The sequence below is a fragment of the Anopheles coluzzii genome, chromosome 3, assembly GCF_943734685.1.
Source record: "Anopheles coluzzii chromosome 3, AcolN3, whole genome shotgun sequence".
Taxonomy (NCBI): Eukaryota; Metazoa; Arthropoda; class Insecta; order Diptera; family Culicidae; genus Anopheles; species Anopheles coluzzii.
The window spans coordinates 8,796,695-8,819,791 of NC_064671.1; the positions used below are offsets into that span (position 1 = coordinate 8,796,695).

At 47.6% G+C, this 23,097-nt stretch overlaps 3 protein-coding genes across 8 annotated transcripts in view; 2 read left to right on the forward strand and 1 right to left on the reverse strand.

The window, feature by feature from the left end:
* LOC120955169 (phosphopentomutase) overlaps nt 1–22,897 on the reverse strand; it is a 58,493-nt gene extending 35,596 nt beyond the window's left edge. Inside the window, exons 1-2 of one of the 4 annotated variants that reach the window (XM_040375747.2) lie at nt 22,567–22,897; nt 22,368–22,396 (exon numbers count right to left, since the gene is read on the reverse strand). The gene's annotated coding sequence lies outside the window, so the exon portion shown is untranslated. The other 3 variants (XM_040375750.2, XM_040375748.2, XM_049609671.1) reach the window with 3 other exon arrangements.
* On the forward strand, nt 123–13,435 carry LOC120955171 (uncharacterized). 3 transcript variants are annotated; one of them, XM_040375754.2, is made up of 5 exons: nt 123–779; nt 2,273–2,427; nt 11,983–12,135; nt 12,496–12,679; nt 12,776–13,435. In XM_040375754.2, the coding sequence occupies exons 1-5, from the start codon at nt 329–331 to the stop codon at nt 13,222–13,224; spliced, it is 1,392 nt and encodes a 463-aa protein (XP_040231688.2). In that variant the 5' UTR covers nt 123–328; the 3' UTR covers nt 13,225–13,435. The 3 variants fall into 3 exon arrangements, with proteins under 3 accessions (XP_040231688.2, XP_040231690.1, XP_040231689.1); XM_040375755.2 differs by lacking the exons at nt 123–779; nt 2,273–2,427 and adding exons at nt 7,417–9,110; nt 9,956–11,033; XM_040375756.2 differs by lacking the exons at nt 123–779; nt 2,273–2,427 and adding an exon at nt 4,299–5,500.
* On the forward strand, nt 18,380–22,573 carry LOC120955176 (acylphosphatase-2). Its single transcript, XM_040375764.2, has 3 exons — nt 18,380–18,763; nt 20,414–20,540; nt 21,783–22,573. The coding sequence occupies exons 1-3, from the start codon at nt 18,694–18,696 to the stop codon at nt 21,895–21,897; spliced, it is 312 nt and encodes a 103-aa protein (XP_040231698.1). The 5' UTR covers nt 18,380–18,693; the 3' UTR covers nt 21,898–22,573.
* Nucleotides 22,898–23,097: the final 200 nt, after the last annotated feature.

The window sequence follows — 23,097 nt, forward strand, 5'->3', positions numbered from 1 at the left end:
AACCCCTCCGGTCTGTGTGTGATAATTAGATTCGCTGACAAATGCTGTCGTTTGCAATTGCCTTAACTAATTTGCGTGTCGCTGGTAGTGCGTGAAGGTCGCGCGAGTGTGTGCCGAGATTTGGCCTCATTTCGTCGATGCAACCGATAGACACACCAACTAATTCCCCGCGGAGATGTAGACCGAGTTAAAGCTCCGCTCCATCCGAAAGCTCCATCCAAGATCCCTTGGGTTGGGGGAGTTAGCCGCACTTAGTGTCTCGAGTGTTTTACAAAGCGTGAATTTTGATTGCCCCAAGTGTTCCCAACATCCGAGCGACGCCATTCCAATGTCACCCACCGCCAGCATGCAGTCGGTCAGCGTTGCGGAAGAGACGCCGCTCGGTCCGACGCCGGAGCCGTTCGAGCTGCGGGAGGAGCACCGGCACCGTACCGGCCACTGCCGGAAGCGCCTGCTGCACCTCGGGGACAGTCTGTTCTCGCTGTTCCTGATAACGCCGATGGTGGTGGCGCACTGGCGCGGCACCTGGGGCTGGATGGATCTGAACGGTTCGCACTTCCCGGGCTGGCTGTGCTTTGTGCTGGGCGCCACGCTGCACACCACCTTCGCGCTGCTCCGGGAGCCGCTGAATGCGGCCCTAACGCTGGCGCGCGCTGCACCGAAAAGTCGCTGGTCCGGCGTGAAACGGTGGCTGGTCAATCGCATGTACACGTACGCGTTCAGCATGGCGTGCCTGATGCATTGGCGCGGTGGCTGGAACGTGATGGAGCTGTACTTTGGTGAGTTGGTGGCTTTTCGAAACCGGTTCGCTGGCCTGGTGACAGGGAGTGATGGATGATGTGACGTTGCGGTTGGGGAAAATGTTAATATGTTGTCCAGTATGTTTGTGTATGCGTTAATATAATTGAGCGTGATCATTAAAGGCAATTAAATGAGACGGCTCGAGCGCACGTGATAGAGCACGTGCTTTTCAACGGTAACAAACAAGCAGCAGCAGTGATCGTGTTTCCGGTACACAAAGTAGAGTGTTAAGGCGAAAGAATGGAACAGGTTAAATGCATTAATTTTAATAAAAACAAAGCCGTCGTAATTGACATCATCAGGATGTACCGATTTGGTTGTGGATGTGAGCCAGCAGTGCAAATTAACAACCATCACTAACAACCATATCACTCAAAATTGAAGCTCAACACCCCAGTCAGAGCGAAACCCCGTTTCCATCTATAATTGCCGCACCATTCATAACTCATAACGAGCGAGCCCATCAGCCGAGCCCCGCCACTTGATGAGCATTTATCAACGCGTGTTTTTACAGTCTAGATAAAATCCACGGCAAATCATCCTTTCGCCGGCTGTCCGTGTCGCTTCCGCCTTTTTAATCCCGTGCGATATTGCACTACCGCTACAATGACATCATAAATTAACCTGTAAAACGCTACATCCATTTTATGGCTGCAGCCACGCAGCGCATTTCGCGCGCTCGGTGCTAAAAATAGTGACCTCCTCGCCCCCGTAAGTTATAAAAACGAATTTCCACTCCACGTGGCACTTTGGCCCCGGTTTGTGTCCCGAGGGCACTCGTCAGCAAGGGCTCCAGGCTCCAGGGATGAGTGATGACGGGTGCTTTCGGGCACGCTGCTATTTTATCCTGCTTGCCACACAAAGTCTGGCGCGAGCGCTTGCGATACACTGACGTACGATCGAACGCGGGAACAGTCCAGGCGACCTGCTGCCAATCAACCGCTGTTTGTGGCCATTCTACACACATTACGTACCGACAATTAGCGCCGCGATACTGCGTGACGATAGTGTAATTACACACCGGTCGCTTGCCACTCGACGCGCTGGCATTGTATAGCTGCCGCGAGCGAATTGCTACCATTAGCAGCATTTAGTCGATGCAAAAAAGGGGGAAGGAGCGATGCAAGTGATCGCCACCGGAGACACAAGTCTAGCGATCTCTAATCGATTATTTAATCGTAAATTAAATCACCAATATGTAATACGCAACGATGTGTGTGTGTGTTAGCGCTCGATAATATCCCGTCCGGGTTATGTGATGCAAAAGAAATCATTCTGTTTTTCTCCTTCAAGTTAATTATACCAGCGACACAATTCTAGTTTGTTTAGCTCATTCCACATTGGGCCCCACGCGCGATGAAAGAAATTCACATTTGCTGCATCGGTCATTTTTGATTGGCTGTTTGTCCCTTCCAACTCTAACAAGCCTTCCTTTCCTCATTCTTTTTTTATCATTAATGTTTTGTTGCAGCATTCAATCTCCTGCCCGCGCTCTCCATATCGGCGATCTGTCTCGTGGGGCTGGTGCTGTCGAAATCGGTCCGAAATTTGCTAGCGCCACCATTCATCATCCTCACCGATCGAAAGGAGGCAATGTTTAGCTTTCCGACGCGCTTCAGGATGAAGGTAAATATTTGCAGTCTATTAAATCGATTACCCGCCGGGGCCGGGGCCATTGTTTTGGTTTCTTTTAGAGCGGCTGAGAGGGCAGTAAAGCAGACGGTATGCGACTGCGAAAGCGTTTGCTTTTACACAGTGAAGAACGCTCATCTGTGGAGGGGCGGAAAACTGAAGATGGCTATCAGTGTCACCGGTTTTTGTAAAGGAAATTATAGCTCTGTTGATAGGGAAAGCACTCCTTGAGTTTGTTTGCTTATATGAGCTATAAAAATGCTATTTTCGGCATGTGTTGCACCTTACGTGAGAAGACTTAATTTAATATTTTGTTCGAATTTTGTTATATATTTTAACATTACTGGATATACATTTGTTTTTAGAGTCTTATTGATGGATTGGTCATGTAACTACATAAGCGACTCATAAAACAACACAAAGGTATAATAAGCCATCACATCGAAAGAGCATCGCTTTAAATACCAGGAAATATTGACACCAAACAAAACGTAGTGAAGCTTACATTCTTTCTCTTTTTGCACCCTACTGATACCATTAACCGAAACATAATCGATCATAACCGGTAGCACGATAACGGGAACCTGTGACAATGATGCTAAATTAAAAGGCGCCGCCGACTGTGCATCAAACGGCCTGCTTATCATTTAGCGTACTGCGCTTTGTCACCGAAACCATTTCGCCCACTACAGGCGCTGATCACGTGTCTTTTGGCGACAAAAAAGGTCAGCCGTATTTATAAACACAGCACCATTGTTTGTTTGTTTTTTTTCCTTTTTTATCTTGTAACACAAAAAAACAGTCGTGTGAAACCCATGACTTCGCCATGTGGTAATGAAGAAAGGTAGCAATTTCTCAAACCTTCTTTTCCGCGTACAAAAGCGTGCCAGCTCTGCCAGGAAAGCCTGATGACACTGTACTTTGATTGCAAATTTTCCAGTGCCCAAGGTGTACGGCACCTTCTCATTGTCGCGGCCCCCATCATGCGGGTATTAGCTTATCAAACAAAAGCAACACCCACTGACAGGTTTAAGCCACGGCAGGCTAACGATAGAAAGTGTCCAAAACAGAACCTTCGTGAAATCAATCGGAGCCAACACGATCGCACCATGATGGCGCTTTGTGCTTTGTGCGCGCCTCCAACACTGAAGAGTGGAGTCGACTCAGTGTGTCCCTTTTTGCATTGGTTAAAATTCGCACTCGTTGACACCCGCGGTCCCTGTTGTCTCGCAGGCAATACCGTGTCCAGCAGCCGTTTCAGTTGGGCATGAAATCTCGTACTCGAAGCGCTTAGATAACCCGGAACAATGCGACAGTTGTCTGGCCCTACGCTATCTCCGCCAGATTGCGGATGCTCGCGTGCGAGAAAGCTTATCAGTTGGACCTGGGGAGGAGTGGCAGATGAAGAATGATCGAGGCGGTGGACGAGAATGCAAATATCTCAATAAATCGATTTGCAATACAGCCTTCCGAACGGTTAATTGTCCTGTAGTAGTGACGCACCGCGCGGTATGTCGTGTCCAGTGAAGAAGCTTCCTTCATTATCGCTCCCCAAACTTATCTAGCCAAAAGAAAAGCTTCTTGTGAGTAGTGGTGGCAAGATCTTCCATACCTGCCAAATACAATTGCAGGCTACTCAGAAAACGGGCAAGCGTCTCCCCTCGCTCCGCAATGCCGGATCTTGCTGAAGTGTCACACTCAGGGCGTGGTAGGCTCGTGGGATGCAAAGCCGCACACAGCCGCACTCAATGATAAGACTCCCGCGACTAACAAGCCTTAAACCACCACTATAAGACGGCATCACAACAATCTTATCGATACCGATCCGTGCGAAGGGGACAGATCTGTGAGATGGATGCATCTCAGCGTCTGTGGTACCTGTGGCAGCATCTCAACCCCGGTCCGACTGACTGACAGCTCCGCTCTAGAGGCTTTGGGGTCTAGGGGGCAGAGTAGCTGGAGGACGGGAGGACGTGAGTGCCCACAGTGGCCACACATAAACAAAGCAACCCACGGCCCACACCATGGTGAAACTATAAAGCCATTGACATACTTCCGACCGTCAGTCTTCCAATCGGTGTCGGCCCGGGGTGCAGTCAACAGAGCGACAGTATTGTGCGATTAGAGTGCGCGCAGCAGTGCCATCCGAAGAAGCGCATCCACAAGTCGGGCTAGCGAAACGGACGGATTAGAGTGTCGCGCCGCGAGTTTGAAGTGAAAGAAGCGCACATCGCCACAAGAGTTTTGCCACATAGAAACGCTGGCGAAAGGTTGTGAGTGAGACGCCCGTGCGTCTGGCGGTTTCGCGTAGCGATCGGGCTACCCTCGTGCATGTGAATGTGCAGCAACAGGACTAAGCGGCCACGAACACGCCCAACCAGTGCTAGAGTGCGTGAAAGATTCGGGACATTCGCGTACCGTGCGCAGGATTCCGACTCCTGACAGTTTTTCGGTGCTCACCGGGGGTTTTTTTTCTTCACTTTCTGTGTGTGTTCTGCCTATATCCTCCAAAGCGGTATACAGTATGCGCGGTAGCTTTCTGAGGCTCGATCAACTGACCGGTAGTGCGCGGAAGACGCTAGCGAACGATGAGCCGAAGGTGCCGGATATCGTCAACAGCATATATGCGGCACTCGTGATCGGCCCGCTGGTAATATGCTTCTGGCGCGGCACCTGGAACCTGATGGACATGCTGCTCTTCCCGGAAGATGAAGTGCTGCGCATGATCACGCTGCAGGTGTTCGGGCTCGGAGGACATCTGTTCTTTATGCTGCTGCAGACGACGCTTGAGCGATGGTTGGACGTTGAGGTGCGTCCGGTTTCCTTCTATCTGCTGTCCCGCGTGTACACCTACATCTACGGGGCGATGTGTGTGGCGACGTGGCGCGGCGGTTGGATACTGATCGATCGCTACTCGCCGCCCAGCCTGGTGTTCTTTATGGAAGCGTCCCTGGTGGCACTGCTACTGCTGGGCTCGATACAGAGCTTCTGCAATGTAGCCGGTGCACCGTTTGTCAATGATTCACCGGACGGTTACTTTGACGTACCGACGTACTTCAAATCGAAGGTAAGTCCGCCCATGCGGTTGGGTTCGCCACTACGCCAAACTGCCGGTCCATCCGTATGTTAGCCGTGACGGGGGGATTTTCTCTTATCTACCGTGTCTTCCGTGACAACCGTTCGATGTGGGAGTATAGCAATGGCTGGGGGGGTTTGCAATACGTTCGATTGGTTGCTACCGAACGGGTACGTATCTGGGCTGCCTGATCTACTTTGTGATTTGTTTGTCCCGGGCTATGGTCTGATGGTATGTTGGAATGGTGGTGTTACAAGTGTTTTTTTTATTCTGGGGTTATAAAACTTCTAATCTTGGTAAATGCGCTCCATAATCAAACGGTGTCGCCTTGGAACGTGACATTAAGCAGTCATTGAAACGCAACAACACGATCACGATGCACGACTAACTTCACGAAAGGACAGAAGCCGTGCAAATGGGCAATCGATAGGGTTGCAGGGACTGGTACATATTACGGCACCGCATCCACGATCCATTCAATGAACTGAATGGAATTTTACCTTGAGCGGCGTCCTGTGTTTAATCTCCCGCCAGCGATGCAATCCATAATCCAATCCCATGCGTGCGCATCCCGCGCTCACGCGTAATCTCACACAAATGTGGAAAATTTTCCATCCACCAGTTATCGGCATCCCGCCCGGGATCGTTCTCCGGGGTTTTGCTGATACGACCGCTGACAAAACCCATTCGCGCGAGGCGTCCGACGCGATGCGCCGCTGCGACCTACACCAAAACAACGCGGCGCTCGAAACGCATCCGAGCGAAAGTGCGTGTCACAGCACAGCCGCACGGTGCGGCGGAGTTACGCGGATCATACCGACGACGTGCAGCCGGGAGACTGATCGCTTTATTGCCCTGATAACGCGCCAGTATGCGTTTGATAATCGGAGCACAAGCCGAGCCGCGGACGCTCTCGCTCGCTACACACTCTCTGGGCCGATGTCACGCGCACAGTCATCCGAATGCCGTACCGCGCCGCAGCAGCAGCTGGGCGGGGGAGAACCTGCGGTCGTTCGTTGCACAGGGACGCAGCATCGCGGCTGCCGCCCGTGCGTGTGGCGCGCTCATGAAGCCAAACAAATCAAAGCTTCCGTTTTGCGGGTAACGTTTCTAAGGTTGTTGGAGAGCGGGTCACGAGATCTCGAGCACATTGGTGCGTAGTAAATATTTTGAAGCAATGGCAAACAAGCGACCTAGAGATAGAAACGCATTTTGTAAACAGGTTACAAAAAAAGGGTCAATATGTCTATGAGCATTCCCCACAACTTGTCTACAATTCTGGAAATTCTAGAATTGTCATCTTCTTTTCTATTTAGACAACCAAACTATCTGCTGTCTAGATTCTTCTCGCAACGTAGGAACTGCCCTATTGTGTCATGAAGGCGAAGGGCTTATCAATTGTTGAAATGAAATTGTCATGAGGAAACTATTGAGAGTTGACAAAATTGGGTGCATCTAGACATCTGTAACTTCTCTGGAAGAACATGTAGAAAAAACATGTTAGGTATTACAAAACCTTTCACATCTTCTTAAGAGTAGCGCCAAGTGAAGTGTACTGTACATCTTCTGAAGCATGCTCTAAAATCATATTGAAATACCGATCGTATTTTAGATCAGACATTTGAGATCTAAAAAAATCGTTTATGGAATTCAAATTAAATTGTATTCAAGAAACAAGTCGACATATATTGTTGTAGTCAAATATAGAACCAATTCTGAATATGCAAAACACAAGTAGTCCAGCGGTCCGCAAAGTACGACTCGCAAGCCACATTGCAGATCTTTGCTGTCTAGATGGATGCTCTTTGCCGTTCGTATATTTCGTAGAACTTTTAAACATTTTTACTTTTGGGTTATCTATTTGAGCCTTACAAGCCTTTTTGTAGAATTTGGTTCTTTTGGTCGCAAAGTTTGCCGACCCATGAAGGAGACGATTCCATTTATTTGACATGTTTGAAACATAACATCAAGAACTCTGCTCTAGGGAGCTTCGACGTGCTCTAATGAAGAAGAATGCACAAATGCAACGATACAGCTGCATCGATGTTCCCCTAAATCTCATCCAACAGCTTACCGCTTTCATAAGGCAGGTAAGGGAAGGGAGAGAAACGATCCTTCATATGTGAGTGTTTATGTGCGACGAGTTGCCCCGACATCGACGCCCCCGTCAGATTTGGGGAGATCCGAAACCACAACACATTTCGGAACGTCAACACGCAAGAATGTTCTACGCGCATGGAAAGTTACACACATGAACACAAGTAGGGGCACGTCTACCCCTTCCTCCAGTGCCAGTCGGTCCCACTGTGTATGCACCGAGATGGCTGCATTGCCCCGGGGCATGGTTTGCAGTTGCAGGCGCAACCACTACACACACCTAACGCGGGTGTTCGGCGACCGGCGAGTTATGTACGGTGATCGTGAACCTCTAGGTAGTACTACTGGAACGGAGGGAAAGCACAGAAGTAGCAGACAAAACCGGACCAACAAGCGGTCGCTAGCGAGGTATACGTACGCAATGTACGCGCGACAAGACACAATCAATCACGCACATCACGCTGAAAGGGACACTACCACCAGACCACAATTCCAGTTTGTGTGTGCCGCGACTATCACATTCGCTCCACATCTGTCATATCCATACAAGTTGGCTCACTCACACACCCTCACATAAACAATCGTTGGATATGGCGGACTGGAGCGGAGAACAGGGGCGACAGGGACATTAAAGCACGAGCATATCCCTACCCTGCTTAGCGCACCGGTGGCGCGGTGTCGTGCGCTCGTCAGCTGGCGACAACGATCGCGCACACTGGTGTGTGGCAGTGGCGCACAAACGTCCTACACACTCGCGCACCGGAGCGCACAGATCGGTACAGCCGCGCGGCAAAGGCACACACTACGGGACCGCGGGCCCGAACTGCCCAGTCCAGTTTGATTAGAACAATTTGGATGATAACAGTCCATTCCCGATCCGACGGCTGATTCGGATGATTCGGGCTAATCTGATTACTCGATTCCCGTGCTGCCAGCCGATCGGTACCGCATCGAACGCTCCCGGAACGTCGGAACGTGCGTGTGAATCCTGTAGTGCCACCGTGGTTGAGTGTGATCCTGAGCGCGGCGTGAGAACAAAGAGAAACGAAAAAGTAACACGCAAAAGAAATCTTGCGAAAAATACCGGTGGTGCGTGTGATCGGCAACAAAAAGGATATCTTAGCCCAGTTAGCGACTAGCGTAGAATTCAAAGTTACCGACGGATGACATCAGAGTAGTGACCGCCGCGTGCGTACGCGGATATCAATTGGATTAAAGGCATTAAATTGAACGCAGCACATTAGCGCAAACATTGCCCTTCCCCAGCGGTGTGGCCCGCCGAGGCGTCCACCATTACAAGTGATTTATTCGAATTATGAGCCGCAAAAAGTTGCGCTCCACGGTCGCCGCTTAACGATCGTGCCTCGATTCTGGTGTTTCGGTGTGCGGTTTGGTGTACGGTTCCCAAGGTTTTGGTGCGCGGGAAGTGCCGTTTACTGTTGGGTGTGAGTGAATAAACAGCTTTTCGGCCAGAAGGCAAGAAAGAGCCAATTCCAGCATCAAGGTAGAGTGTGTACTAAGCCGAAGCCCAACAGCCCAAAGAGTGATACGGATATTGGCGAGCGCGAGTTTGATCTTTACCACCATATTGCTGAACTTCAAAACAAAATCCTGTGACCTGTTGTGGCGGTTAAGTTATCTTCATTAGACTGACAGCTATCAGTGCTGAAAATAAACGATGAGTGTGCCATAGATCGACCGGAGGTTCTTTTTATTACACGCCTGCCAGCGATATTTATCGTGCTTTATTGGCTTCTTATCAGGGGCTACTGCTCTAGGGTAGGCTCTAGTCGTTTGCCGCTTGGTTTGTTGCCGACAGCAACAAACGTTATTGCGGGATGCTATCGACGGACGTTAAAATCAAAGAGTGTTAATGGCAGCATTGGCACCTCCGGTCTTATTCGGATTATACTAGATGCCTCTGTAGATATCTTCGTGGTAAAACAAGATCTTTAAATTGAATCTTATCCAGGCTTTTTGTTGTCTAGGAGATCTAGACGTTGCGCATCTTGATAACGACGATCACAAGGTAGATGCCCCCTTTTTCGGTAAACCAATCTTAGCGGTGTTTTGTTGTTTTCGGTGGGAAGTTTCTCCACCAACACCAGGAAGAACTCATTCGCGGTCTTATCAGGCACTCTATCAGCTTATCATATTTTGGAAACACGCTCCCTTACTCATTCACTTCCACACGGTGCCATTTATCGTCGGTGTATGGTGGTAAAGATCGATCTCGGACATCCTTCCACGTGCCCAGCAGTGTCACAGTTCCGCTGAAGTTCAATGTTGAAGTGTGCATGAGGTTTTGCCTCAGACGAAATTCAAACCATTTCTACTCCCTCTCCACAGCTCGTTTCTAGTGAGTCACTAGCGTGAGTGTGTGTGCACCGAGCAGTGCGTGTGCTCGTTACGCTCGGATGACACGTTGCGAGTGTTGGTGCACTACTCGGTGTTGTGACGGTGACGTTCTCGGCACGGCCCAATTGGCTGGCACAAACAACAACAAACTGGAAATGAGTTGTACAGTGGCAGGGGTGCAAACGGAACGGTGATTATCTGCGAGGTGTAGTAGCGTGCACGAGTGCTAAAAAAAAGCGATCTTTGACAGAGTGGTTCACATCACACAATACTACCCCAGAAGCTCCCCTTCTGTCTGCGGTGCCGCGCAAGTGGATAAGAAAAAAGTGAATGTACTGCCCGGCCGCAAGGAACGTCGGTGTGGCGTATCGATAGCGCCGCCACACGCTATTGCTGCTTACCAAAGTGTCCCGGGACACTAGACAGCGCCCGGGATTCCGCTGGTGCCGCTGTAGACCTCGTGTAGAGTTTGAGGATCAAGAAGCAAGGTCCCGTAAAAACCGCAAACGACGGGGGCAGCATGCGGGGTAGCATCGCCGGAATCGAGGACGGCATCATCGGCACCGCCCAGTTCCGGCCGAGCTACCATGGGTTGCTGCTCGAGCTGATCGACTACCTGTACGCCTCGCTGGTGGTGGCCCCGCTGGTGGTCTGCTACTGGCGGGGGACCTGGAACCTGATGGGCGAGTACATCTACCCGTCCGATCTGACCACCAGCCTGGTAGTGTCGCTCGCCATCGGCATCGTGGGCCATATCGTGTTCAACATCTTCCAGGCGACGCTGCGCCAGTATCTGAACGCAGACCGGCACCGGATAGCGTACTATCTCGGGTCACGCCTGTACACGGTCATATACGGTGTAGTGTGCGTTAATGGGTGGCGCGGTGGCTGGCAGCTGATCGACCTGTACACGACGCATGACGTCCTGTACGTGGTGCTGATCACGCTCGGCTGTCTGTTCATCCTGGCCTGTCTTAAGGGCGTGCGGAACGTGATGGGGACGCCGTTCCTCATCATCAACGACTCACGCCGGGAGTACTTTGACGTCCCGACGTACTTCAAGCTAACGGTGAGACCGGTTTGGGCGCGTGTGCATGTCAGTCTGCCCACGGCTTCGCGTCTAGAATCTTATAAAAAACTCGTTTTATTAGATAATTCTAAGATAATATCGTGTTTACGGCTGGGACTCTGGAGATAACCAATACCAAGCCGGGAGATTCCTGTCGTGCAAAACAGCCGCACAAACAGTTGTAATACGTGTTGCCTGTACAAAATAGGAACGATGTCAACAGTGCTTGCAATGCTACTCCAATGTCGTACAACGACTTAGTTAGAACCGTACACAAAACTGCAAATAAATTGCATCCTTTGGGCCAATCTACTCCCCACGATGATAACTTATCTCGTAAGCAAGTTTTAAGTGCTTACTTCCTCATCGTGACCCTTTAATTGTTTCGCTCGCGCACACCGGGCGCTTACGGCCGTTAAGCCGCACTCTTCGTTGCATGCATTACGTGTGTGGGCCTTCGGCTACACGTGCCCGGGACACCCGTAAACAAATAGAATTGTCCTTCGGGCTGATGTTAGCTTTCCGTGTAGCTTCGTCGATTAGTATGTGGTCATTTAGAACACATCTTAAGGACCAATAAAAGAATGAATACCGTTTCATGCATGCAGGCTTATTAGATCTTCCTGTAGAAAAACAGACGCCACTGTCCCAGCAAGTTTATAGTATCTAGCAGAAACACAATAATAATCAATTGTAAGTCAGTCGATGCTATCAATATGATACGTTCAATCAAACGGTATCGCTCTTATCATTCAATTTCATTCCCAGTATTACTGAGATAAGAACTGCTTGCTGAAATGTACATTCAGACATTCGATAACTCCTACCGACTTTTTCATTTATAGCTGTAGACATTGTTCAAGATCTCAAAAGATAATTCTTATCAAATCCTGATTCTTGCAAAGATTTCGGCTAATTCATTCTTTACATTTTATCTATATCCCAACAGGGCTCCAAAGATCCCGGCCTCTACGTACTGGACTGCATGTTTAGCGTGCTGGTCATCGGCTCGCTCGTAGTATTCGTTTGGCGTGGCCTCTGGGTGCTGCTCGATCTGAAGCTCTTCCCCGAGGATCATGGTACATCGGCGTGGGCATCAATAGTAAGTAAACCTGCGTTGATTAGACACGCTGTTGGACGTTGATTAGCAACGACAATGCCAAAAGCTAGCAAATGGCAATGATAGCAAACACGCTAATGAAGTGACAAAAGCAAACCAATAGACCGCCACTGTACACCATTTGCACGTAATTGAATCAAAGCGACAAAACGGCATCATAGTCAGCCACGCATTTGATGGGCAGAATCAGTCCCACACATCAAAGGCAAAACGGGAGCTATTTTAGGGCCCAAGTTCACATTCCATTTCACTGTTGCAATGCAAAAGAAACCTCATCCCGGACACAAAAGACGAGTTTTACCAAAGGCTTATTGTGTTGCCTTCGCTTACGTTTCTCCGTAGATCATCGGCTATGGTGTTACTGGGGTGACCTTCTCGCTGCAGCCGCTCATGCGATGGACCTGTGACCGGTTGACCGGCTTCTGGCGCGTCGTTGTCGCCGATCTGTTCCTATTCTTCAGCTTCATTGGCACAATCAACGTGTGGCGAGGTATCTGGCAGGCGCTCGATACATACTTTCTGCCCGGTAAGTTGCACGAAACAGTTCCATTTCAACCCAGGGTGAAGGTGAACAATAAATGACTTCTCTTTCTTTGTATGTTTGTCTCGTCCCACTCTCCAGACGATCCTCTCCTCAGCAACTGGATAACGCACGGTGCCGCCCTGCTGCTGCTGATCCTGCTGAACTGCTCCAACTCGGTGCTGGTGCGGGGCGTTTACATCGACGCGGAAGAACCGGCCGGCCAGTGCGTCGTCTTCCCGGTCTACTACATTAGGCTGTTCTTCCAGAAGGAGCGCAAGAAGAAGCAGCGCCGCCTGTTCGATGCGCTCGAGCGGGCGGATCTTAACAGCACCGGTGGTGTGCTGCAGGACAAGAAGCACCACCACAGCCTGCAAACGGCAGCACAGCAGCCCGCCCAGCAGAAGGAGCAGCAGAAGGAGGCGCACCAGCACCATATCGCGGCCGATCAGAACCATCAGGTGATCCGCAACCTGGAAGCCGTACCCCTTACCATTATAGACGATCCAAAGAGCAACGGTGATCACAGTAGTCAGCCGACTAGAAAGTAAGCCGTTAGGAAGCAGCACTGAGGGTTAGCTCAGTAGCTTCGGGCTATTGTAGCACAACCGCAGTAGAGCCAACAGGCGTTGAGACATTCCTCCATTCCCCATTTTTGGTAGTGCGCCGGAACATTCCACTATCCCTCGATAGACATATAATCCACGTGAAGTATTCAAACTGCTTAGAAGCACGGTAACAGTATTTGTGCTTTCAAACAAACGATGAACAAAAAAAAAGATCTATAACATTCCAACAGAAACGAAACTAAAGCCACCAAATTAAATCCATGTAGTGTGTTTGTTAATCGTATAGGTACCCTCTTTCCTTAACAAAACATTAAAGTCTCTGGCAACGTAGCAGTATACTTGAAAACTGATGATGTATGTTTGTAGCCGTGTAAGTGACCATTAGTCGTATTAGGATGTTTTATTAATATTTTCTATTAGATTTGTGTTACTATCGTTTTTTTTTTATCGTAATCAATTAAGGACTCATACTCGCTAGGCCGGGCTCTATTGTAGTACGTGCGCGCTAAAGAAAGAAAACAAAACAAAACCCAACACATTACCCACTAAGTTGCGATCGTGTGGTTGCGCTGCTGCGTCGTGTTTTGCGTGTGTTAGCGAATGAAAAGGCAAAGACGGGCAATAGCGATGCTCCTCTAATTTATAAATGGAAGTAAAACAACAAAAAATATGCATAATTCGTTTTGTAAATATATACCAGAATCGAAATCGTCATCCATAAATCGCACAAGCCGTTTGCGTAGTGTTTCCCCTTTGCCCGCAATCGAATCCGAAAACTGATTAATGCTTCAATGGAGTTTGGTTTCGTTTGAGTCATCGAATACCGTCACCGTGCTCTCATTCATTCCAAAAGACTATCTGTGGAGGTAGACAGCGACAAAAACGTGGAAAAGTACTTGAAGTTAATTAATGAGCTAAGAAACAGACGCTCGAAACTATCATGCGCAACAGTAGACAGAACATAAAAAAGCCGAATCAATTGACGTAATTGAATTCAATACTGATAAGGAACTTCTCTGCTGAGGAACCCTTTCGGCAAGACATCTGACAGTAATCGCCATGACTATTAGAAATAGTGGAGCGTTCTAGCGGAGCAAACCCTTCCGGCCGGGTATCCAATCATAATCCAAACTAATTCGTTCGCAACGCACGACTAAGAACAAATTAATCTGATCGTGCCAGCGTCGTGCTGAGTGGGTTCTTGACCTTCTGCCGGCTTGCCGGCCTAACGTTGCAGCGAGACCTTGCAGCGGGATGGGAAGCAACCACCTCCCCGCACACACGGGATGCTTCTCATTTCGTATTCATACGCTTACGCCATTTCCATTTCCCTAAGCGGATATAAGCGATAGTCATTTCAATGTCACACAATTAGGAGCATATTCGTAGTACCTCGTGGATAAGCGGCGCGTTATGGTGCAAATCGCCCACATGCCCCCATCGGACCGCACTGGTTCATTAGAATCGACCATAGCCCCCCGCGGTACCCGTGAAGCGGAGCCAAACATATAAATCACTTATTGGCAACATGCTGGCAGGCATTCATTGATAAATTGACGTACGGCCGTCATGCGGCCCCTGCGCGTGTGTGTGTGCATCACGTACCGCGAGGTAACGCGTGGTTTTGATAATGGAAAAATGCAGGAAAAGTATTAGCCACATCCGGGCCCACCGTTGCCAATGGTGGTTTGGCGGTAAAGGAGTGATCAGTACCTCCCTCTCGCAGGGCCTCGCTAATTCCTGCTGCTCCAGTGTGACGTTTTCCTGTAATTTATTCGACTTCCCGCTAGCCCGTGGGGAGCGTAGCACCGTTCCGTGGGGTACATTTTAATGATTGGAATTTTGAACGCGCGTTGTAACGCGCGCGCCACTCTGGCGAGGGACGTTATCCCCGCATCTTGCCAGCTCGAAATGAATGACCATAAATGAGCTAATTTTTATTGCTTATAATCCCTGCATCGGAAGCGCCATTTGTTTACGTCCGTTTGCGGTAATTTAGTTTGATTTAATTAGAACAGGTTTTGGGGTTTGCTGGGTTTAAACCACTACCGAGTGAAGGGTAAGGAATGAAACGGCTCTATTAAAACCAGCAAACGAACTGCAGCTGCAGGTCAGAATGAGGGCCGTTTGCAGTCCGTGCTGAAGGGTGTTTCATTGCAAGCTAAATATTATTCAGCACGTCTTGTCAGTCAAATTTAAAATGCAATGCAATGCAAAAATAAGCAACATTTGGTTCTATCTTTGCACAGGATGAAATGCTCTTTCTTTAAAGTATGTGGCCCCCTTTCCATGTAATGGTAAAATCCCTTAAGTTTCAAGGGTATAAAGAACTTCTGAAGGCCATTATCATTAAATTACTTAATGCTGATTAGAATTTGACAATATCTAATTCTCATAGGCCATTCTCGCATCAAGCTCATTAAGTGTCTTGAATTACACTCAGCAGGGTTCGCTTATTCTTAAGCTACGCCCATGCCGAAACCGTCTCAATCCCATCATTACCCAAATTAACAAATACAAGACAAATTTGACAATCACCATGCTAATAAGCTCTCGTCAAACAGCTGTCGTCACACAGACACACACACACAGTGAGTGGGGTTTGAGACGACGCGCAGCACTAAACTATGCTGCGCTATGATACGGTAAGCGCAACATAAAAATAGCGTCTCGTATTTACGCAAATCAAATCACACGTTTAAAGACGCGCGTCCGGTGGTGACGTTCGAACGTTAATGGCTTTTCCGCAGACGGACGATGCTGACGGGCACATACGTGTGTATGTGTGTATGTGTGTGTGCCTGGATTGACCCCGAGATGGGGGAATGAGGGAGGAAAAACGAACGCGGTGTAAAACATGTGACAACGCGTGTACTATTGCACCAGTTCGGTTGAAGGGTTTCGGTTACAAAATCATTTCAGCAAAAGAATATAAACAGTGCGTTAATAAGGTGCTTTATGAAACCAACGAGCCAATGAGAGCCAACGACCGGAACTAACTGCATGCCTCTTCCTCGATAAATCATCTCCGTGCACCGGGAAGGTACCAGAAATGCGAACGTAAAAGTGTTTGTTTGGCACTTTGACACTGGCAAACGGTGGCGCTTGCCGCGGAAGTGTACGAGCGTGTTAATGAAATACCACGCAATAGCATATCGAGCGGGACGCACCAGAAACATTGTTACCACCCAGCAGCAAACATACGGTCGTGGCGGAAAGGGGTGGGAAGGATTTTCGGTTTGGCCACACTCCAAGATTCTAGATCGCTCGGGGTGAATGAATGTTTGCACCTGAACCACGCTCGCGCCCAAGGACAAACAACGCGCAAAAACACGTATTATTGCACTGCACTGCTGCACTGCTGTTCTACTTGCACATGTGGTCAATAAACAGTTGATTGGACGAATGAATGCCGGCTTTTATAAATCTTAAACTCAACTGAGACGCAAGACGGCTCAGCAAAGAACATCAATCGTAAGGTTAATGTGACCTGTGCAACGGGGCGCGAATCAATCTCGTGCCAGCAAACATTAGTTTTCGTTCGTTGAACTTTAATTGCAGCGCCAACACGCAATAATTGTAACGCAATGACACTGGGCCTCCTCCTTTACGTAGATACTCACCGCCCGATTGGCACTTGAAATTTGGTCTCGTTGCGTCAGTATAGGTGTAACAGTTTACAAATATAAACACGAAGAAAAAAAACGATCACTAACACAAAAGCAGGAGAAAGCAGATTGTTACCACTCCAACACATGACACAATTTTGATTAAAAATATTTACACTTTAACGACTTCACACAATGAACATTCCAACGCTGCTAAGTGGTAAAATTAAGTAGTTGAAATATAGGTAGTAAAATTGAATAAAAAATAGACAAAAGTGTTGAAATTATCCGTCTTAATATACAGCGTCAAACCAACAGTGTTAAATTTCATTATCATGTACTAAACTACAATTGTTTTCCTGTTTTACTCACAAAACTCAACGAATTATTGACTCCCAACCAGGCTCGTTTTAATGCTTTTGCCTGCCGTCGTTAAATGACCATTCACAACGCAATCTGTCGCAATCAAAATCGTGAGCAAATGTCTTAACCGACCATGCGTCTCCATCAAAACTGAATGTAAAGTACCAGGCAGCTCCACCGACTTTTATAAAAATCCAATTAACGGTTGCATCATGTACGTTGGTGTAGGTAGCAGCAGGTTTGCTACAAAAATATACAATAAAGATGCTGCAAAAACTTGGAAAAAAGAGCCAAAGTATTCATCCGAAAAAGCAATGTCTGTTTTCTTTTCAAGAATTCAAATTCATAGTACAATAAAAACGTTTTACTCGTTGTGCCGAATAAAAACACGAATGTGTTCGTGTGTTTCTGAACCGTTTTCGAACAAAAAATACTCATAAAAATGTAAGCATTCCAATCTGACCGGCATCTTTCCCCGATGCCACTTTACAATGCCCTCTAGAAACTACTACAGGCTAGAGATTTGACATAAAAATGGATTTTCAAGTGCCCCCCATCGGACCATCGGTCCTCAAAAAACCACCACCCCACTGCTTGGATGAGGCACAACCAGTCGTTGGCTTGCGTACGTGCAACGGAGACAACACAAATAGTGACATTGTAAAAAGAACCAAAACGCCACAACACAACACATCCATTTTCACTCACATCGACAAGCGGGCCTTTCCGACACTGGTCGGTGGGGTTAGTACTGGCTAGTGGTGGTGGTGATAACAACCGCCGAACCGCGCCACCAGAGTGCCGAAGACGATCGTGCAAGTGGATATTTTCGTCCCACGGGGCAATCGATCGGAAGGAAGGGAAAGCATGAAAAAGGGAAGAAAAAAACCTGATCCCTCTCTCTCTCTCTCTCTCTCGGTAACACGGTGGGAGCCTTCAGCGCAATCGCATTGCTCAGGGCGTCAGCTGCGGAACAGCTATCGGGAATTGGTTAACAGAATTGGTGAGAGAAAGGGATGGAAAAAAGACAGTAAAGAAAAAAGCCACCCAACACACTTCCGACCACGTTTCCCACACGTCAGGGGGATTGAAGGCAGCATCACCAAGAAGCACGAAAAACCCACCACCAACACACACACACTTCTTCTTGCCGGCGAGTCGTGAGTTTTGCACAGTCTAAATGAGCAATCCTCGTACGCCACCACCGTCAGTTACCAGTGAGTTGCCCAACGGAACGGAAACCACAGTTCGGAACTAGCGGAAAACCTAGCGGTGCTGCAAACTGCTTGACACAAGTGTGACCTTGTCCGAGTAGAGGAGGGATCTTTCTGGTCTGCTTTTTGATTGATTCCCGCGGTTCGATTTCAATTGATCGTGCTGAGAACAACAAAACAAACGTGCCAGCTACAACAACAACAACAACGACAACAGTGTTGTAAGAGTAAAAGAGCAAGCAAAACAGAAACAAAAAGCAATCATCATGGGTGTCCAGGATCTGCAGGATCATGTGCTGGTGCAGTGTGACTTCGAAATCTTCGGCCAGGTGCAAGGTGCGTGCTTGTTCGCTTGTTGTTTTGTTGTGTGATAGGGGTTTAAGGACATTTTGGTGCGCTATTGGGGTGTGCGATCGATCTGCGAAAGTGATCTACGAATGTGCATTATTTGTGGTTAGGAGTTTTGTTTTAATGTTGTTGGGTGTTTCCGTTGAAAATAATTCAATGAACATTGTTGGTCTGAAAACATAACATCCATTGTGGATCAATCATTCTTATTTTATCATTAAAGCAATCAACACATCCATTTTGTACAGTATTATCATGCTCAACGTCAATACACCTCAAATGTTTAAATTATTGTATCCAAAAGGTCGTTGAAGGCAATTTTAATAGAGTCGAATACCAAACCTCCATAAAAACCAGGGAGTATAAGCATTGTGCTCAAGTAATTCCAAGAATTGAGCAATACATTGAACATGCTTATCTTGTTTTATGCCACACGAGCTCCACTGCAAGCAAGGACAACCCGAAACGTGTGGCTCTAATAATATCTCCCATGTCCTATTTCTGTCAGCTGTTTACTTTTACTCTCCCAATCGGTCAATTGTCTGTCAGCATGGTTGACGATGCGCTTCAGCTGACAAGCAGCGACATAACTTTGTTAACTTATTGACATGTTTTGATGTATTTTTACTCGCACTACGTACTGTACGATGTGTACGTTCTTATCTGGAACTTTCCTTTGAAGTCTCAACAAACTTTAAAACAAGTTAATAGGAACAGAATGAATTACTCGTACAATTAAACTGTAGAAACGAGAAACAGCTTGTACAACGTGGACATCAGACAACCATGCCGACCCTCTCTTGCTTCAACGTGTAATAATGAGCCGCTTGACCGAATTTTATCGTCTTTCTAGAACGTTCCTCAGACACCCACTAATACACCCGTGGCGAAGATCAATACAAATCGTCCGTTTCAGTTCGATTCGGCGACGTAGATGACCCAAACCGAAACTCCCGTCCCCCTCGAAATCGAAATCGAAACGTGTCCAATCGAATGACTTCAATCTGATGGTTACTAATTTGCAACACCACAGGCGCGTGCACACACAAACACACCCAAACGGAGACGACTAATCGTCCCACACAAATCTATCACGCTTCATCGGACCCCCCCGTCCCGTCAGCCGCAGCATCAGCGTCTTGAAGCAGATAACCGAACGTACCAGAAACTCATGTACCGGTTGCATATTTTTAGCATCGAGTTTTAGCCTAGCGCGCTGGGTTCGCGTGTTGATCTTCTGCTGCCTCGCAAACCCCACCCCCGTCCGTCGTGTGTGTGTGTAGTATCCTATTACTTAATTGTGTTTGGGACGCCGCATTGTGTCGAGAGCGTTATTTATGGCCATCTCTCACATACGGCGCTGGTCGCGTCGTTGGCTTTTTGCGCGACTCGTCTCGTGTGCTGTTGGTGCTTGCTCGTTCAAAGGGCAACGTGCCCTATGGTTAAGGGATATGGTTTCGATGCGCATCATTGCACGTTGCGGGATGCACGTGTCAAACACCCGAAAGGGAACGTCTTTGCGATATCCATTCCCGTTTGTTTGTATCTAATTTGCTCTTCCGTGTCAGTCGGTTATCTGTTTACCTAAAATGATGAAGCAATATTAATGATTTTTCCCTTTATTTGCTTCCCCAACAGGTTGTGGGTTCACCAAGTGCTGCCGAGACAACTGTCTGGCGCTGGGCATCAAGGGATGGGTGAAAAACTCCAAGCAGGGCACCATCATGGGCAAGATGCAGGGAGCCAAGGGCGATGTCGGCAAAATGTAAGTATCAAACGGGACATTCCCTTTTCACAAATCCATCCACTAACAGGCGTAGCCGTGATTTAGACAATTAGACTAAGGGCTTCCGGTACATAGCATAGCTTGTAGTGCAACGAAGACGGCAAGGACACTTCGTGTTGCACATTGTCAAGTTTGGCCGGGAATAGCACCGCTTGCAGAAATGTTTCTAGGTGAAGGTTGTAGAATAGATTAATTAACACACCAGCAACGCAGCAAAACACCTCCCTCTCACCCTGTTTGTGTGTGCCGGAAATCACATTGACCTAGAAGAAAACTAGCTCTCAGAAGAAAAAGAAAATTCAAACAGAACGGTTTCTAGTGATAGTGATTAGCTTCTGGGCTGGGATTTCCCCGTTTTACGCGATGGTCGGTTGCATTCGTGTTGCGTATGTAAAAAACACTCGCTTACACACAGGACAACCAAACCGAACGAGCCAACAACTGGCAGGATCTCGTTTTGGGTTTATTTTTTCTAAAAATAACCAATCATAATAAGCAAGTCTGGTTCAGCACTGTGCGCTCTCGGTGCTCTTTCGATGGTATTGGTGCTGTAAAACCATCTTTTTGGCAACTTTTCAACAACGTTCCCGTGCCCCAGAGGCATCGAACGAATGGACGACGCCACCGCCGAACCGAATGGGCAACAATTTCTACCAGCGTACAGTGACACTTGAGACGCAGACAGAAGGCGCAAAGGCGCTCTGTTTTTTTGTTCTCTTTTCATCCCTCGCCCGGCGACCCGACGACAATTCGACAAATGTTTATCGCTCGTCACCCATTCATCGTTATGCCCTTTTTATATGCGCATCCAACTCGATGAGGATTGCAAAATGCTTCAACGAAGAAGATGAGACAGTTTTACATCCAATATTGCCCAATAAATTAGCCGTCAGTGTATGCACATGCTTATGATAAAAGATTTTCATCTCCCGTTTCGCGCAGGCACGATCATGTGAGATCGTCTGTTGTTTTCGATTATTGTGTACGATCGAGCCAGTAAATACACAAAATTCGGGGAACATTTCAACCTTGACACCGTGCATGTTTACGGCGAGTTTGACCTAATTCTATGACCGCAGGGACATAGTTTACCGTAATGGTATTTAGACATCCCTCTTCTTGCTAATGTTAGCACTCTTTAATTCTTTACACGAGCAATTTGAAATACTTTTATAACCACAAATCGCATTAATTCGTTTCTTTTTTTCCTATCTTTTACAGGGTCGATTGGCTATCGAAAACCGGCTCGCCTGGATGCAAAATCGACAAGGCAGAGTTCACCAACTGGGGCACCTGTTCGCGGTTGGCGTTTACTGACTTTGCGATTAGATTCTAAGCTACCCATCCACCCTATATGGCGAGCGATTACCTCCCCCTCTAATAAGCACTAAGCAGTGATGTATTCTATTTTAATTTGGATTATTATGCTACGATAGAGCTGCTTTGCAAAGGAAGCGCAGTAGCAGCAGGGACGGGCTGGGACGCTTCTTCAGAAGAACGTACCCGGGTGGTAGGAGCAATGCAATGCGACTGGAAAGCTGTTGTTCTAGATGATATTATTACTATGTGTTTTCTGTGTATGTTTTATCGTCTGTTCCGTTGCACACCGTAATCGGCCGATGCATCTGCACTGTATTCGAGTTACCGGTATGAGAGAAGAAGGTAAATTGACAGGGCAAAATAATGTGAACATGGAAGAAAGACACGTTCTGGTGATGATGATGATGGTGTGTTGTGATTCGCATCAACAACCATCCGGTAAAACGTGCCAATGGGGCACATCCAAAGAAGAAATCACGTACTTACGCCACAAAGATCAGTTGGAGGAGTCACACCTACAAGCAGAAGAAAATGACACACAAAACACATTACTACAGCAATTTATCTTCCGCAATGAACGAACTCTCTCTTCGATAGGATTAAGTATATTTATATAGAACTGTGTAAATACTGTGAATGATGTGAAGATAGGACCTGAAGGATAGCAATAAAGCGTAAATCTAACCTGTGAAGTTCCTTTTCCTTTGTGTTGCTGCAAGAAAATGCTGCAAAGAGACGCACGACTGCTGTAGTCCCAACTGGGGCAATGGGTGCTTGGATTGTGGCCCGAGGCAGTTTGTTTGTCGATGCAGCTAAATACACGTTTGCACACACGGTTCGTGATGAATTAGGTCAGATTTTTATTGGAAAAAACGTCCCAAAACGTTTAACCACAATTAGACAATGGCAAGGTTTGTAAAAAACGCACCGAACGCACGAACTAGCGGAAAGCCCAGTCGCAATTAGTGTTGTAGAAGCGCTAAATGAGAGAATTGTAAACAAACAACGTGTTTGACAGCCGGTCCAGTTGGCCAGTGTTGCCAGCGCGCTGAACGAAATTGCAAAATGCCACCGCGGGTTGCACAAACACAGTGAGTGCAATATTTATAGTGCTGTTTTTTATATCGAGAACATTTATTTAATTTTCGTTTCTTTCTTGATTTACATTGACATTGCCATTTACATTACGTTTAACATTGAGTTGCAGATTGTTTTT

Coding starts and splice junctions, on each gene's coding strand:
- LOC120955171 (XM_040375754.2), top strand. CDS start 329: ATGTCACCCACCGCCAGCATGCAGTCGGTCAGCGTTGCGGAAGAGACG. Junction 2,428..11,982: donor CGACGCGCTTCAGGATGAAG/GTAAATATTTGC, acceptor ATATCCCAACAG/GGCTCCAAAGATCCCGGCCT. Junction 12,136..12,495: donor CATCGGCGTGGGCATCAATA/GTAAGTAAACCT, acceptor GTTTCTCCGTAG/ATCATCGGCTATGGTGTTAC.
- LOC120955176 (XM_040375764.2), top strand. CDS start 18,694: ATGGGTGTCCAGGATCTGCAGGATCATGTGCTGGTGCAGTGTGACTTC. Junction 18,764..20,413: donor AATCTTCGGCCAGGTGCAAG/GTGCGTGCTTGT, acceptor CTTCCCCAACAG/GTTGTGGGTTCACCAAGTGC. Junction 20,541..21,782: donor AAGGGCGATGTCGGCAAAAT/GTAAGTATCAAA, acceptor TATCTTTTACAG/GGTCGATTGGCTATCGAAAA.